At 43.3% G+C, this 17,073-nt stretch overlaps 1 protein-coding gene across 2 annotated transcripts in view; it reads right to left on the reverse strand.

Moving 5' to 3' along the window:
• Positions 1-268: 268 nt before the first annotated feature.
• The window catches only part of SRPX (sushi repeat containing protein X-linked), a 117,818-nt gene continuing 101,013 nt past the window's right edge, over positions 269-17,073 (reverse strand). For both annotated transcript variants that reach the window (XM_059156693.1, XM_059156692.1), the window contains 2 exons: positions 14,302-14,423; positions 269-827 (listed from right to left, as the gene is read on the reverse strand). In XM_059156693.1, the coding sequence (XP_059012676.1) occupies positions 644-827; positions 14,302-14,423 (306 nt within the window). In that variant the 3' untranslated portion in view covers positions 269-643. The remainder of the gene's footprint in view (positions 828-14,301; positions 14,424-17,073) is intronic.

The raw sequence follows: 17,073 nt of genomic DNA on the forward strand, positions 1-17,073 counted from the left end.
TGTCTTTGCTGATCCTTCTGACCTCTGACTCATAACAGCGGTCACTGGGGAAAAACAAAAGGAGACAATTGGTGCTTCTTGTTTATGCTGTCAAAGTTAGTGATCAAAGGCTTACCTCTTTGATTTTTGGCTTGTTGCTGTCATGAGCTACTCTACCACCTGGAAGGTGAGTTAGGGAGCTCTCCCAGCTCAGCTGATGAAAGGAAGGACATTTTTCCATTCCTAAAACCACTGAGCCAAGTAGGGCTTATGCTTAAAACAAAATAAGTTTTAGTAAATTTGCTCCAAAATATTTTATTGATATGTTTTATATAAAAAACAAAATAGAAGTAAGGTATGTGTTACCCTGAATAACACACTGAAAGCATGTAGAAGGTTGTAGTTTCTAATTTCTCTAGAAAGTTGACCAGCCATGATTGGAAGAAGGAGAAAGAGTGCCTATCATAGTCACCATTTCTGGGGAGTACACTTCAAAGTACAAAAAGCACCATGGTAATTTTTAAGTGCAAAGAAAGCTCATATTAAAATAGACTTTAAAAATTACAAATAAAAATCTGTACATCAAGAATATTTTTCTGGCCTTTCCATGTGCCTAGTACTGTGGAGAACGAGAGGAGGAACCACCAAGAGAGGAACCGTCACATCAGGTGTTACAGGTCTGGCCCATTTCAGCTTGCAGCGCCATCTCCTCTTTTCGCAAGGGGAAAGTGTCGATCAGGTTGAAGAGGGCCGCAGGCATCACCAGGGAGACATAGCGCTCCTTGTCCATGCCATGCTTATCCACGAGCACCATACTGAAGGAATAGAGTGGGATGCGCAGCAACAACCTAGGGCAGACAGAGAGAAGACTGTCAAACCGGACTCCCAAGCGTTCTGTTGGACCAGCCAGAGCCCTGTAGGGACACTGTGGGCAGAGGAAGGCTTACTACTGCAGACTTACTCATCTAAAGACCCTTGCTACTCATAGTATGGTGTTTGGACTAACAGCGTCACTGGAGAATCCCAGGCTCCACCCCAAACGTGCTGAAATAGATCTGTGTTATTAACATGATTCCCCCAAATGACTGGTATGCGCCTGCAAGGGTAAGTGGTACCGCTTTATACCCATCAGCAAGATCCTGGGCCTCCCTTGGTGTGCTGTGTGCCAACAGTTACTACAGGGTGTGTACAACAGTCCTAATAGGTTTTCTGCGTTAAATTGGAGTCAACCCAAATTTACAGACTAGGTCTGCACAACCAGGTACATACTAGAACTAAGTCCATGGTTAACAGGGGGTGACTTTGCCTTCTAGGGAATATCTGGCCATGTCTGGACACATTTTTTGTGGGCACAGTGAAGGGGTACTTCTAGCCTCTAGGACACAGGGATGCTGCTTAATGTCTTCAGACCCACTGGAAAGCCTCCCCCACAAAAGAATAAGCCAGCCCCCAAGGTCAATAGTATTAAGGTTGAAAAACTGTGGACTAGGCAAAGGTGATTGAAGTAAGCTTCCAAACATTGTAATTGTGGCCCATTCTGGCTCATGCAGTAGCCAGCTCAGGATGGCAGTTAGAGGAGATTAAGCTTGGTCTATGCTCCAGGTCCAGTAACTTGGTTCATTATAATTTGTACCTCAGATAATTCCCTCCCCAAAAAAGTCTGATTTTTTTTTCCCTACTCTATCACGCTAGAATTTATCTTGTGGAAAATAATGATTTTTGTAGCAACAGAAGCGTGTTTAGACGAAATCTGCCAGGGAAAGCAAACAAGTTGATCAGCTGAGCCCACTCAGTCTCTTCTCGGTTTTACTTTTGAATTTACTTAGCTAGACCTTCTGTGTAAGGCAGACTATACACTGCCATCTGTATTTAAAGTGAAATATTTTTCCTCCCACCCAAAGATCAAGGGGAAAATATTTGCTACTCAAAATCCAAACTGACGATACTTGCTTCTGCCGTTTAAGAGAGTTTCGGGGAAGATGGGAATAATTTCTGTTTTATCTCAGTGGGAAGCTAAATTGCTAATCTGCTGCTAGTGACTAGAAGGAAAGAATGACAACAGTTAAATCTCTCCACCAGGTCTCTTGAGACAGGAGAGAGCAGCTCAGGAGGAGCTGACTGAGAAATGCATGAACTGAGTGTTTGTAGACCATGAAGTGGGTCAAAATGCAGATAAACTGCTCTGCATCTTTAAAAAGAGGAGTATTTAGGTTTTTCTAGAGGAGAGAGGGATGTCTTAATGCAGAATGGTCCCAGAGAACAAGAGTAGAAAAGAAAGCTGGTCTGGAGAGCGAAAAAGGCCACGTGTTGTGGCGGTTGGAATCTGTGGGAAAAGGGCAACCACTGAGGAAACGTGGCATTTGATGCTCTAGTGCTTCTGAGGCTATGGTGGCAATCTCCCATGGTGCCACCATGTGCTGCCACACATGCTTTTCATGTGAGCCTTGTGCCTTGATGGACAGAATATAAAGAGGAAAAATGACCATGGGAAGAAATGAGTGTTCAAGTCAGCAAGCGATCAACAGTCACTGGAAATGTATCCCACCATGCCCGAGAGACCACAGAAATCTTGGAGATGGATGATGGGACACCCCACAGGCTGAGGGGTGTTGCCAGCAGTGTGTTGGAGTTACATAAGTGCCCATAATGAGCTCTTTCTGGAGAGTCTTCTAGAAAACTCTGTAGACTCAAAATAATAATAATAATACGGGCTATTCTGTTTCAAGATGGCAATGGAAGATCCTGAAGTCACCTCCTCACCTGGACACAACAACTTTACAACTACATCTAGAACAGTTTCTTCTGAAAAAAAAGAAAAAGAAAAAAACCAAAAAACCTGAGACCAGGCAGAGCGTCTACTGCATTATCAGGAAATGAGAACAAAGCCACATCAAAGCAGGTATGAAAAGACGAAACACAATCTCAGCAAAGTAGCCACATGCCCAGCACAGTGATACCAATCATGAGGGAACTGAAAACCTGGAACTTTTCTTTGAGGATCAGAGTCTCTTCACCCCACGTAGGGAGCGCGTTCCCCCAAATGTCTAGCTTTGAAAACCAATAGGGCTGAAGCATAGGAGACGTGCAAGTCTGTGGTAAATGGAGAAATGGTGCTTACAGGGCTCAACCTACAAACTCCCCCAAAGGGCAGCCCAGAAGGAGCCATTTGAAAAGCACCCAGACATCAGGTGAAAGAAGCTCCTTTGATCATTTTTAAGTGAGTGACTGAGCATCAGGGACAGAGGCTGGTGGGTGCCGTTTTCACACTCCGTCTTGCTAAAGCCAGTGGCAGCCATCTCTTTCTTATTTTATTTTTGGCCTTTGGGCTCCTTCTTCACACTCCAGCCAGCAGGCGCCATCTTGGTGCTATCCTGCCTTCTAAAGCTGGTGGGCGCCGTCTCTCTCCATGCAGCTCTCCCTCTCCCCCTGTCCCTCTCCATCCATCCCTTGCTCCCTGTAGTTCACACTCGAGCTCTTTTGTTCCTAACCTGCCCCTCAGGCTCGCTTTCCCCCCAGCTCTGTCCGTCCCGCTTCTCCCCCAGCTCTCACAAGCGCTCCGTCTCTGTCGCACTCATCTTCTCTCCACCTGTCCTTTGCACACTTATTCCCCATTTCTCTCTCCTTTCCCCTCTCCTCTCTGTATGCCTGTCCATCTCCTGCTTTGTCTGTGTCTCTCCTTTTCTCTCCTTTTTATCCTTCTCTTTCTCTCTCCCTCTGTTTCTGTCTCCCTTTCTCTGCATGTGTATCTCTGTGTTGGTGTCTTTCTACCTCTGTATCTCTCTCTTCCCATGTAGGTCCCAGTCTTTGTCTGTGTGTCCCAGCTTCCGCCCCTCTTCCTCCTCTTTCCCCCCGCGACTCTGTACGTCTCTCTCTCATTCTTCCCCCTCATATCCCTCTCCCCCCTCCATTTGTGTGTGTCTCTCTCTCCCTTGCTCCTCTCTCCCCTCTTTCCCTCTAACCATCTCCTTATGACTCTTCATGTCTTCGTCTCACTGTGTGTGTCTCTCTCCTTAACACTGCCCCCCCATCTCTCTTTATCCCCGTTGCAGTGAGTACCACACTTGGCTTCACTCAAGCCGATGGGCCCTATCTTCACACACTCCATCTGCCTCCCTACAGCTCTGTAGTATTTTCGAGGAAGGAGTGCACACCTTCCCTGGCTCCCTGATACTTACCGATGATGCTGCCAGGACACTTGTACATCATCTGGCTCTTGAGCCCGTGTTGCTGACACCTACAGGTCCTACAAGCCAGTAACTAACAGGAAAAAGTTCTTAAACAGGAACCACCCCCAGGAGACTGCCATTCGTTCAGACCCAGGAGTTCAGCCTTTCTCTGAAAGAGGCCTATTCGTTTATCATCATAGCTACGGCACGAGGGGCGGACTTCTTAAATTGACCTCTGGGGACTGACTATAAACCCTTCCGAGACCTTGGAGGGGAGACGCTATCTTTGTACTGTGCCTCTGCTGCTCTCCAGAGTGCTAGCTAGCATCTACTGGAGGAGAGCTCACAGATGTCTGCTGCCCCAGTTTTTCATCTGGTAAAATGGATTTTGTGGATGCTACCCAGAGCATACCCCTTGATCACAGGTTCCAGAGGCCAAAAAGACTTGCATTCCGGGCTGCCATCAGACTGTATCAATCAAGAAGACAGTTCTTGGTAAGCTATCCCTGGCCTGGGGCACCGCATGGACAGATTAAAACAGATCCCATATTCCTGTGAAAAATTCCCATTTGCTCATCCTGGAACCTCCTCCTGAGGGGCAGCCTTCAGCTTCGGCACACAGCTAGGAACCTACGGAGGGGCTCTCAGGAAACATAGTCCCAGGGATGCCATCTTGGTGCTGTCCCTTTGTCTCACTACAGCTCACCCATATGTCCCAGAAAGGAGCTTGGGCACTTGTCTGAGGTCCCAGGTTTTTGACTGCCACCCAGGGGACACCTCCCGATCATGCAGCTCAGATGACCAGTGGAGCTAACACTTACCAGTGGAGCTACAACACTGTATATATGTTTGTAACCTTAACAGCTGCTGGTTGGGGGGCTCGCTTCTAATGAGCCTGAATCGAAGTGCTAAGATTCTTACCTTTGGCACAATCTCAGATATTGGAAGCTACTGACAATAAAATAGTCTGCTTAGAGACTCAGAAAGGTTTGAGAGACCATCAAAAGCTACAGCAACAGATGACCAATAAGGATCATCTCCTATATACCACCATTTCAACAGTGGGAGAAACGGCTGTTTCATCTAATACAACAGAAGAAGATGCTCCAAACAATATAGCAAGATCAAACCTTGGAAAATAAACCTTAATAAAATGGAGAAAAGTAATTTACCTGATCAAGAATTCAAAGTAATGATCATAAAAATGCTCTCAGAACTTGGAAAAAGAACGGTCTAGTCCACTGAGAACTCCAAAAAAGAAAATATACAAAAGTATCAAACAGAAGTCACAGAGCTGAAGAATTCAACAACAAAATGTGAAAATATATGAATCTTGGAGCACTGAAAAAATGAAATTAAATTAAAAAAATTAGAACCATTATGTAAAAAATGTGTGTGTGTGTGTGTGTGTGTATGGAATTCAACAAGAAACTAGATGGAGAAATAATCAGTGAACTCAAAGGCAGGGCAGAAGAATTTAAAGTTCTTTTTTCTTTTTGCTGCTCTGAATGTGTAAACAATTAAAATAGCTTTCAGAACATATGGAACAATGCCAAGCAGACTAACATTTGCATATATGATTCCATTATTTGTACACAAGAGGTCCCAGAAGGAGGAGAGAGATAAAGAGACTGAAAACTTCCCTGACATGGGAAAGCAACAGACAACCAGATCAAGGAGGCCCAGAGAATTCTAAGTAAAAAGAAACTAGAGATCTACACCAAAACACATTATAACTAAAATGTCAAAAGTTAAGACAAGGAGAGAACCTTAAAAGCAGCAAGAGAATAACAGTTTGTTACCTACAGGAAAACCCCAGAGGACTATCAGCATGTATTTTCAGCAGAAACCTTGCAGGCCAAAGGGAGTGGCATGATACATTGCAAGTGTTCAAAGAAAACAGCTTCCAACCAAGAATAGTCTATTCAAAAAAATTATTCAGAATTGAAGGAGATATAGTTTTGCAGACAAGCTATAGGAGTCCATCACCACTAAAACAACCTTACAAGAAATGGTAAAGGGACTTCTTTATGCTGAAAAGGATGGGCACTGATGAGTAACAAGAAAACATAAGAAAGTATACATCTCATTGGTAGGGGTAAATATATAGAAAAGCTAGTGGATTCATCACATAAAGGTAGTATAAAAGGTTAAAACATGTAAGTAGTAAGAACTGTAACTACAGTAAGTTAAGAGATACAAAAGATAAAAAGATGTAGTTATGACATCAAAAACGTAAAATGTATTGATTGGGTAAATACCTAGTAGGGCAATTGCTAGATAAGAGGGTAGCTCTATTTTTAACTTTTTGATACTATTTTCCACAGTGGTTACACCAGTTTGATTCCCAGCGACAGTGCACAAAGGTTCCCCTTTCTCCACATCCTCATCCATACCTGTTGTCTCTTCTGTTGAGATCAGCCATTCTGCCAGGTGTGAGGTGATAGCTTAGTGTGGTTTTGATTTGCATTTCTCTGATGATGAGTGATGTTGAACATCTTCTCATGTGTCTCTTGGCCATCTGTAAGTTTTCTCCGGAAAATGTCTGTTGATGTCTTCTGCCCATTTTAAAATTAGATAATTTGTTGAGTGTTGAGTTGCCTAAGTTCTATATGTATTTGAATACTAACTCTTTGTCAGCTATGTCATTTGCAGATATCTTCTCCCATTCAGTAGGCTGCCTTTCAGTTTTGCTGAAGGTTTCCTTCACTGTGCAGAAGATTTTTATCTTGACGAGGTCCCAGTAGTTCATTTTTGTTTTTGTTTCCCTTGCTTCAAGAAACATATGTAGGGGCGCCTGGGTGGCCCAGTGGGTTAAAAACCTCTTCCTTCGGCTCAGGTCATGATCTCAGGGCCCTGGGATAGAGCCCCGCATTGGGCTCTCTGCTCAGCAGGGAGCCTGCTTCCCCCTCTCTCTCTGCCTGCCTCTCTGCCTACTTGTGATCTCTGTCAAATAAATAAATAATCTTAAAAAAAGAAACATATGTAGAAGGAAGTTGCTGTGGCTGATGTCAGAGGTTATGGTCTGTGTTCTCTAGGATTGTTATGGGTTCATGAACCTTCAGGCAGACACCTAACGACTGAGCCACCCAGGTGCCCTGCAGTAATTTTTAAGGTATTATTGGATTCAGTTTACTTGTATTTTGTTGAGGACATTTGTATCTAAGTTCATCAGAGAAATTGGCATGTACTTGTCTTTTTTGTGGTGTCTTTTTCTGGTTTTGGTGTCAAGGTAATGCTGGCCTCATAGAATGAATTTGGAATTTTTCCTTACTTTTTTTTTTTTTTTTTTTTTGGAATGTTTTGAGAAGAACAGGTACTAACTCTTCATTAAATGTTTGGTAGAATTTGCCTTTGAAGATATCTCGCCCTGGAGTTTTGTTTGTTGGCAGGTTTTTGATTCCTGGCTCAATTTCTTTGCTGGTAACCAGTCTATTCAAGTTTTTTCTTTCTTCTTATTTCAGCTTTGGTAGGCTATAGGTTTCTCAGTATTCATCCCTACCTTCTAGGTTGTGTTCCTGGTTTCACTTATCTATTCTATTGGTCTTTTAGTTTCTATACCATTTATTCTGATCTAAATCTTTATTATTTCCTTCCTTCTGCTGGTTTGGGGTTTTGTTTGTTCTTTTTCTAGCTCCTTTAGGTAAAACTTTTGGTTTTTTTGAGACTTTTCGTGCTTCTTGAGGTAGGCCTGTATTGCTATGAACTTCCCTTATAGAACTGGGTTTACTGCATTTCAAAGGTCTTCAACCATTGTTTTCATTCTCATTTGTTTCTTCTTTGATTTCCTGATTGACCCATTCATTGTTTAATAGCATGTTCTTTAACCTCCATGTATTTGTGGTCTTTCCTGATTTTTTTCTTGTGGTTGACTTCTAGCTTCATAGCATTGTGGCCAGAAAAGATGCATGCATGGTATGACTATCACTTTTTCAATTTGTTAAGGCATGCTTTGTGGCCTAATAGGTGATCTATTCTGGAGAATGTTTCGTGTGACTAGTGGCCTTTTAAAATATATAGTACTTTATGTGTTAGTTTGTTCTCTAGAAAAAAGTCAATAAAATTCTATTTATCAACAAAATAGTTTGAGACCAAAAAAATGAAAATATACTAATACTCATAGAATGTAATAAAAACAGTTCTAAGAGGAAAATTGATAGTGATAAATGCCTACCTCAAGTAAGAGAATAAATCAAATAAATAATGTAACTTTACACCTCAACCAGCAAAGGAACAAGTAAAGACCAAAATAGAAGAACGGAAATAAAGTTCAGAGTGAAAATAAATAAAACAGATTAAAAAGACAATGGAAAAGATCAATGAAAGAAGAGCTAGCTTTTTGAAAAGTTAGTAATATTGATAAATCTTTAGCTAGATTCACCAAGAATCTAGCTCAAATAAGGGCTCAAGTAAGTAAAATCAGAAATGAAAGAGATGTTACAACTGATAACGTAAGAATACAGAAAATCATACAGAAAACCATAGACTATTTATGAACAATTATATGCTAACAAATTAGACAACCCAGAAGAAATGTATATAATTCTAAAAACATAAAACTTTCCCAAACTGAATCATGAATGGAAATATCTGAACACACCAAATTCTAGTAAGGATACTGAATAAGTAATCAAAAAACTTCCAACCAGACAGAAGACCAGGTCCACACATCTTCAATGGTAAATTATAGCAAAGAATAGTAACAATCCTTCCCAGATGGTTCCTAAAAATGGAAGAGGAGGGAACACTTCCAAACTTATTTTATGAGGCCAGCATTTCCCTAATACCAAAACCAGATGAAGACATTAGAAGGAAAGCCCAATATCCCTAATGAACATAGTTGCAAATATCCTCAAGAAAACACTAGCATACTGAATTCAACGATACATTAAATGGTTCATTCACCATGATCAAATGGGGCTTCTTTCAGGGATGCAAGGATGGTTCAACATCTGTTAACATGTTACAACACATTTGCAAAATGAAGGATAAAAAGAATAAGCTCATCAATAGATGCAGAAAAACTGTTTGCAAAGCTCAATATTGTTTAGGATGAAAACTCTCAACAAAGTACAGAGGAAACAAACCTCAACATAACACAGGGTACATACGCCAAGCTCACATCTAATATCATACTTCTGTTGAAAAGCTAAAGGTTTTCCAGTAAGGTCAGGAAGAAGACAAGGATGCCCACTCTCACCACTATTATTTAACAGAGTATTAGAAATCCTACCCACAGCAGTTAGGAATGGAAAATAAATCAAAGGCCTCCAATTGGGAAGGAAATACTATACCTGTCACTATTTGCAGAGGACATATTATATGTAGAAAGAGAAAACCCTTAAAGATTGCACTAATAAAGTGTGAATACCTGAATTCAGTAACATTACAGGATGCAAAAATCTTTTGCACTTCTATACAATAATAATGAAATATCAGAAAGAAAATAAGCACTTTCACAATTGCATGAAAATGAATAAAATACCTAGGAATAAATTCAAGCAGGTACGAGACCTGAACACTGAAATCTATAGGACACCGATGAATGAAATTGAAGAAAATACATAGGAAAAAAAATGCTCATGAATTGGGATATTACCCAAAGGAATATACAGATTCTTCTAATTGTATTTTTTCACAGAAACAGAACAAAAATATCCTTAAAATTTGTATAGAAGCACAAAAGATGCTGAATAGCTAAAAAGTTTTGAGAAAGAACAACAAAGCTGGAGGCAGTGTGCTCCTTGGTTTCCAAATATATTACAAAGCCATAATAATTGAAACAGTATGGTACTGGCATAAAATCAGACCCATAGGACAGTAGAACACAATAGGGAGCCCAGAAATAAATCCATACACACATGGCCAATTAATTTATGATGAAAGAGCCAATAGCTTCCAATGGGGTAAGACAATTTCTTCAATAAATATTATTGGGAAAACTGGGCCACTGCCATACACTGTATACAAAAATAAACTCAAAATGCCTTAAAGACTTGAATGGAAGACCTGAAACCCTAACATACAGGAGAATACATAGTCAGTAAATCCATCTTCACCATGATGCTTTTTTTGGATTTGACACAAAAGTAAAGTCGACAAAAGCAAAAACAAACAAGAGGGAATATATCAAATTAAAAAGTTTCTGCAGAGGCCATTATCAACAAAATGAAAAAGCAACGTACTAAAATGGAGAAAATACTTGCAACTCATATCTGAGAAGAGACTAATACCCAAAACATATAAAAAGTACATACAACTCAGTAACAAAACAACAAACACAAAATTAAAAATGGGCAGAGGAATGGCATAGATGTTTTTCCACAGAAGACATACCCACGGCCATCAAATACATGAAAACAATCTCAACATCATTAATCAGCAGGGAAGTGGAAACCAAAACCACAGGGAAGTATTACATCACTCCTGTTAGCACAGATACTATTGGAAAGACAAATAGTAAGTGTTGGTGGGGTGTCTGGGTCGTACAGTCCATTGAGTATCCAAGTCAGTTTCAGCTCAGGTCGTGATCTCAGGGTCATGAGACTGAGCCCTGACTTATGCTCTGCACTCAGCTGGGAATCTGCTTAATGCTCTCTCTCCCTCCTCTTTTCCCTCTGTCCCCCCTCCCCTCCCCACCTCAAATTAATAAATCTTGGAGGAAAAAGCATTAGTGAGGTTCTGGAGAAAAGGGAACATTTGGGCATTGTTGGTGACAATGTATAATGATGCAGCCACTTTGGAAAACAGTATGGATATTTTTCAAAAAATTAGTAACTATATAATGGCCCAATTCCACCTTTAGGGGGTTATCTGAAGAAAACTTTAAAAACTAACTTGAAAAGGTATATGCACCCTCATCTTTACTCCAGCATTATGTACAAGAGCCAAGATATGGAAACAACATAAGTGTCCATTGATGGGCAAATGGCTAAAGGAAATATGGTACACACACACACACACACACAAGAAAATGTTGCCGTTTGTGACCATATGGATGGACCTTATGGAGATTATCCTAAGTGAAATAAATCAGAGGACAAATACCATGTGGAATCTAAAACAACAAACAAAAAAAACCCTCATAGATACAAAGGACAGACTAGTGGGTGGGTAAGGTGTGAAGGGGGTCAAAAGGTAGAAACTTCTAGATCTAAAATAAGTCATGGGGATTAATGTAAGGCATGGCAGTTATAGTTGATAATACCATATTACGTGTTTGAAAGTAGCTAAGACTAAATCTTAAAATTTCACAAGGAAAAAAATGTAACTACATATGGTGCTGGTTGTTAACTAGACTTAGTCTGATGATCATTTTGCAATATATACAAATATTGAATCATTATGTTGTATACTCATGTAGTGTCAATTATAACTCAAAAATAATATGCATATAAAAATAATGGCCTCCTTTTTCCCTATCACCCTTGCAATTGCTGGAAAGTTACTCTAGGGAACATGCGTTTGCCCAGACCTTCAGGTCTCCAAAACATCGGTGCTGGGGACACCTGGGTGACTCAGTAGATTAAGCATCCAACTCTTGGTTTCGGCTCAGGTCATGATCTCAGGGTCCTGGGATCAAGCCCTGCATCTGGCTCCACGCTCAGTAAGGAGTCTGCTTGAGATTCTGTCCTTCTTCCTCTACCCCTCCACCCCTCTACATGCATGCTCCCACACATATGCACCCTCTAAAATAAATCTTTAAAGAAAAACACATGAGAGTGAGAAACAGGGAGGTGGGAACTTTGCAACACCAGATATTGCTGCTGCCTGTCAATTGCTTCATGATGGCTTCAGTGCTATTGGAAAGTAGTATTCTACCCAGACAAGAGAATTTTTAGGTTCTCCAGGCATTCTGCATCTCCTGTTCTCTCATGCTTTCTATTCTTAGCCAAATTTGGCTCTTTTCATCTGCACTAGACCCTAGGGTGGAATTCAAAGGGAAAAAGATAAAGCATCTACCTGCCAAGTCCCTTATTCCTGATCGGTCTGATAAAGGGAACATGTGTCCTGACACTGACTCCATTAGGTAATACCTGTGACAGATCCTCTCTGCGTGACATCTACCTGGACTATCTCCGGCTCCCCAGTCATGATTAACCCTCTTTTTACAGGCTGCTTTGCAAAATTTCCACTTCAAAGTTGTAAAGCCATGAGGCCCGTGGTTCTCACGATGTGAGCCCCAGGGCAGCGGCTTCGCCCACGCTTGGGAACATGCTCAAAGTGCCAATCCTCCGGCCCTATCCTAGACCTACTGAAGCAAAGACTGTGGGCATGCGGCCCCATTCTATGCTTTAGCAGTGTTCCAAGTGATTCAGAGGCTGCTTCAATTTGAGAAGCACTACATAATTCATGTATGCACTTTCTTGTTGCTTTGGCCGTCCCCAGCCCGCAGAGCTCTAGAGTCATCCTAACGTCTACGACTTAAATCAGATTTTTCTGTTCTTCAAATTCTAGTCGTTTAAAATCACATCAGAATTTTACCCAGATTCCCTCTCTCTGTATATCTGCAATCCACAGAGTAACATCTAGCAGATTCTGTGACAGGTTTATAAAAAAATCATGAGCACAGGGTGTGAGCCAGTAGTTCTAAATTACCAACAGCTTCCAACACATACTTTGGGATTTTTTGTTATACATTTTCAGATGTCAACATAGTCCTCTCCCTAGGTTTATGGTTTTCAACTTGAAAGAGAACTCCAAGTACACTCTGAGAAGCTCTGCTCACCCCTGGAAATAGTAACTTTAACTTTGTCTTAGTTTTGAGTCATTTGCTCCAGTTACTTAGCTCCAACAGGGTTCCAAGCACTGTGCTAGGTACTGGATAGCAAATGTTGAGGGGATCTTGGGGTGACCTCGTAAGTGTCACCTTTGGAGAGGTGTTAGCTGATGCAGCAGGACAAAAAAAAAAAAAAGTATATCCCAAAGGTTCTGAGTATACCCCACCTTCTCCCTCTTTCAGCCAACTAAAGATAATTCAGATATCTTCATTTCTTTTTCCCTCCCTTGCCCTCTGAGTTTTTGATCTTAGTATGGATGGGGTGCTCTTTCTGGGGGGAGAGAGAGAAATCAAACATGGAGGGGGGTTGCCAAAAAGCAGATGGAAAACAGACATGTTAAATAATCTGTTGTGTCACTGGCTAAGGATGTATTTCTCTCCTACACTCTCCCAAGGGAACTCTGTGAATCTCTTGGAACATCTAAGCTGGGACTCAAGTCCTCTTTCATTTTCTTCTTCTGGGAATATGGAAAGGCTGCACTGTCCAGCCTGCCTTGAAGTTTGGTTGCAATCATGGGATGGATTCTAGCCAATGGACTTGGAGAGAATAATCTTATGCTTCCATGAGGAAGCATGGAAGAGGGGTAGGGTTTGTTGTCCTCTCTCCCAACCCCTTTGCAAAAACCTGGAATTCCTGTGTTCTAAATGTTGACTCTACAGGGTGGTGGGACCACCACCAGCCTTGGCCCCGAAGGACTTTGAAGAGTAGTGACTGTGGACTATGAACACGTAGCCCTCCTTGCACTGTGGGAGAAAAAGGATGGGTGAGAAAGGAAGATTTTGAGCAGTTTTGCTTTAGCCTAATTATCCTTTTCACAGTAGTCAAGAGAGGCAAGTAAATATTTGGGATTGTTCTGAAATTACCTTTTGGCTGTTGAGTTCTGCTTTTTGAAGGCACCATGACTCCGAGCCTGAGCACCATGATTCTAGCTTTGTTAAGTGTTACCAAAGGAAAATATAGTTGTTAAAATGGGGGTATTGACAAGTACCCTGGAAGCACGGAGGTAAAAGAGGCCAAGCCTGGAAAAGCTAACCGGATGCCTGCTCTCCTAATAGCACGAAGGATTGCGTAAGTCCTTTTCATAGCCTTTTCCCTACCCACGCCAACCCCACCCAGCAGAAAGAAAGACAAAGCAAAGACAAAGCATAGCCCCTTGGTTAAAGGGGGAAGAAGACAACACGGGAAATTATCCACCACCTGATAAATGCGCACGCGCAGCACCATGCCAGTTAGCATGGTCCTAGAACACTCAGACTACAAGCAACTCAACATTGAAGGTTACGTGGAATTAATACTGAGTAGCAAGAAATCAGGGAACATGATCCCAAAAAAAGTACATTGTAAGGGTACAATTTAAGGCCAGGACTTCCACCTACCTGAGCTGCAGGGCTAGGGCTGGAGGCATGATCTTTGCTCCTATCCTGCCGATGAGGGTCGGGAACACACCTACAAGCTCCACCACCGTGATGTGTCGAAGATCCAGGCTACACTGCGCTTGCTGAAAAAAACAAAACAAAACAAAAATGCAACAACAAAGGGAGAAGTGTGAGCATGAAGAAAGACTTCCAGGTCAAACTGCAGAGTGCCAGCGACAGCAGTGTTCTGCTCTGGGTAGTTTATTTGCCTGCTCCAAACATTCTTGAAAACAGTGGAGAAATTGGGGTTCAACCAGTGGTTATAAAACCTAAATACCCTCATAGAGAGACCACTTGGAGATGGCTTAGCAATCAGATTTTGAAAACCTAAGCAAGTTGGCAGTCTGTGTTTTTCCAGAAGGGGTGAGACTTTGCATGAGCTGAAGATCCTAGAAGGTATCCAAAACTACCCCCCAGAGAATTCAAATTTGTTTTCAAGGACAGAAGAGTATTGCCAGAGTCCCTTATCTGCCCTTGCTTCTCCCCCAATCCCTCATCCCAAGCTCCTCAAACCCAAACACAGTAAGAAAAGACACAGTAATCAAAGGCTTCAGTCTTTGTCTGGTGCCCTAGTTTTGACATCTGGGGACCTATTATGCCTGCTGCCCATAGGACACCCTTTGAGAGCCTGACACTAGAGGCTGGGCATAGGGAGGAGAGAGCTTGCATTTCTGGGTCCCAAGGGACCATAAAAATTGGAGACAGAGTTATTGGAGAAGTACAATTCCTACAGCACAGCAGAGAGGAAGACTGAAATACACCAGCAGTCTTTCTTTTGAGATTTTCTTTGAGAAGAGAGCATGTGAGCTCTCTCACAAGTCGGTGGGGGTGGGGAGCAGAGGGAGAAGGAGAAGCAGACTCCTCTGCCGAGCAGGGAGCCCGACATGGGACTGGATCCCAGGACCTCAGGACCATGACCTGAACCTTTAGGCAGACACTGAACTGACTGAGCCCTGCCCCTCACCCAGGCACCCCTATCAGCATCCGTTCTGAGAATGGGACCTGCCTGCTTGTCCAGGAGGTTTGGCCTAAGAGGCAGACTTCCAGATTGGCATGCATCTAGGGGCCTCCAGAGGTGCCCTCAGGGAGTGGCGACCAGGGGATGCCATCTTCGGGCTCTAGCTCTGCCTCATTCTACTTCACGGTTATCTTCCAGAAAGGAGCTTATTTCTTTGTCTGGTAACTTGATTTTTATGGCTGCCACCCGGGAACCCATCCCTATCACCCGACTGTGGTGTCTCGTGGGGCTTCGGCTAGTGGTCCTCCAGGCCAGAACCAAAAGAGAGAGGGTTCCTCACTAGCTACCACCTTAGGGCACAGCAAGGGGTGCCAGACCCAGTAGCTCAGTCATATGTGAAAGAGGCCTGTGAGCTTATCAGCACAGCTGCCTCTCATTAAATACACCTCAAAGGACAGCCTGCAACCCTTCCCTTGGACGGCAGACCCTGTCCCTTCATGCTCTCCCTTGTTCACACTCCAGAGCGACAGCATCTACCAGAGGGGACCTGTGTAAAAACTGGTGCCCCAGTTTTTAATGTCTGGTGCCTGGACTTTTGTGGCTGCCACTCACAAAATGCCCCGTGATGGCCTGGCTCTGGTGGCTGGAAGGGCCTGCATTCCTGGGTCCTATGGGATGGGAACAGTCAGAGTCCCTGGAAGGCTCCCACCCCCAGGGAACTGGACAGCCAACTGAGGCACAACCCTGGTATGGCTGTGAAAGAGGCCTGTTTGTCCTGGATCTTTGGCCAAACGGGCGGACTTCAGGCTTGGCGCACATCTTAGAGGCCTGCAGAGATGCTCAGGGAACACTGGCCAGGGGACACCATCTTTGTTTGCTCTTACTCTCCCCCCCACCCTCGAGGTTTTCTGGGCTATGCCCAGGCAGCACAATTCACTCACTGCCCCACCCATGATGGGTCAAGACTCACAGCCACTCCTGACCAGGGAGCCTCTTTGGGCAAATCTGCGAGTTGCCATAAGTGAACCCTTCCAGTCCTGCCAAGAGAGGAGCATGAGTCATGGCCCTACCGGCTGTGGAATATGGCTTCTATCCACCTCCCTCTGACAGGGAGGATTGGTAAGAACACCAGGGCACTACCTAACCGGACCACTCCCAAGTTGGGAGGTAGGTGGGCAGAGCTGATTACCACCAGAGTAAACACAGTAGTCCTGTTCGGACATGAACTTGAGGCTTGGCTTGACTGGAGTCAAGACCAGAAATGAAGAGCATTAGCAACCTTGGAGCTGCTGCTCCCACTGAACCCAACAGGGAAACCAAGGCACCACCTACTCATTCGTCACCTGATTGCTGAGTACAGCTTCCCGACTGCCCGACCAGGGTGTCTTCCCACAGCACAAGGGCTGCTAGGTGGCCTGTGTGACAGAGGGTAGGGTCCATGACTCTTCCTGTCTGCAGAGCAAAACTGGCAGCGTCACCTGACCGTGACATTCAGTGCCTGCTTTTGCCTCATTCAGGTCCACGAACAGTGAGCTGTGCAGGCCCTGGGTTTCATCCTGCGCCCTGCCCTTGCCAGAGCTGGGAAGCTGTCATAGCTCTACTCCTGCTGAGGATAGTAGCCAGTCCTGCCTAATAAGCCTGACCTGAGAATCCAGCCCATCCTACAACTTCACTTAGGTAAGAAAGCAAGCCAGCTGTCCTATCCAGCTCTTCTCAGTAGTGGTCCACACACCCATCCCCCAACCACCGGCCTTAGAACTCGAACAGTTCTAAGG

The sequence above is a fragment of the Mustela lutreola genome, chromosome X (assembly GCF_030435805.1).
Source record: "Mustela lutreola isolate mMusLut2 chromosome X, mMusLut2.pri, whole genome shotgun sequence".
Taxonomy (NCBI): Eukaryota; Metazoa; Chordata; class Mammalia; order Carnivora; family Mustelidae; genus Mustela; species Mustela lutreola.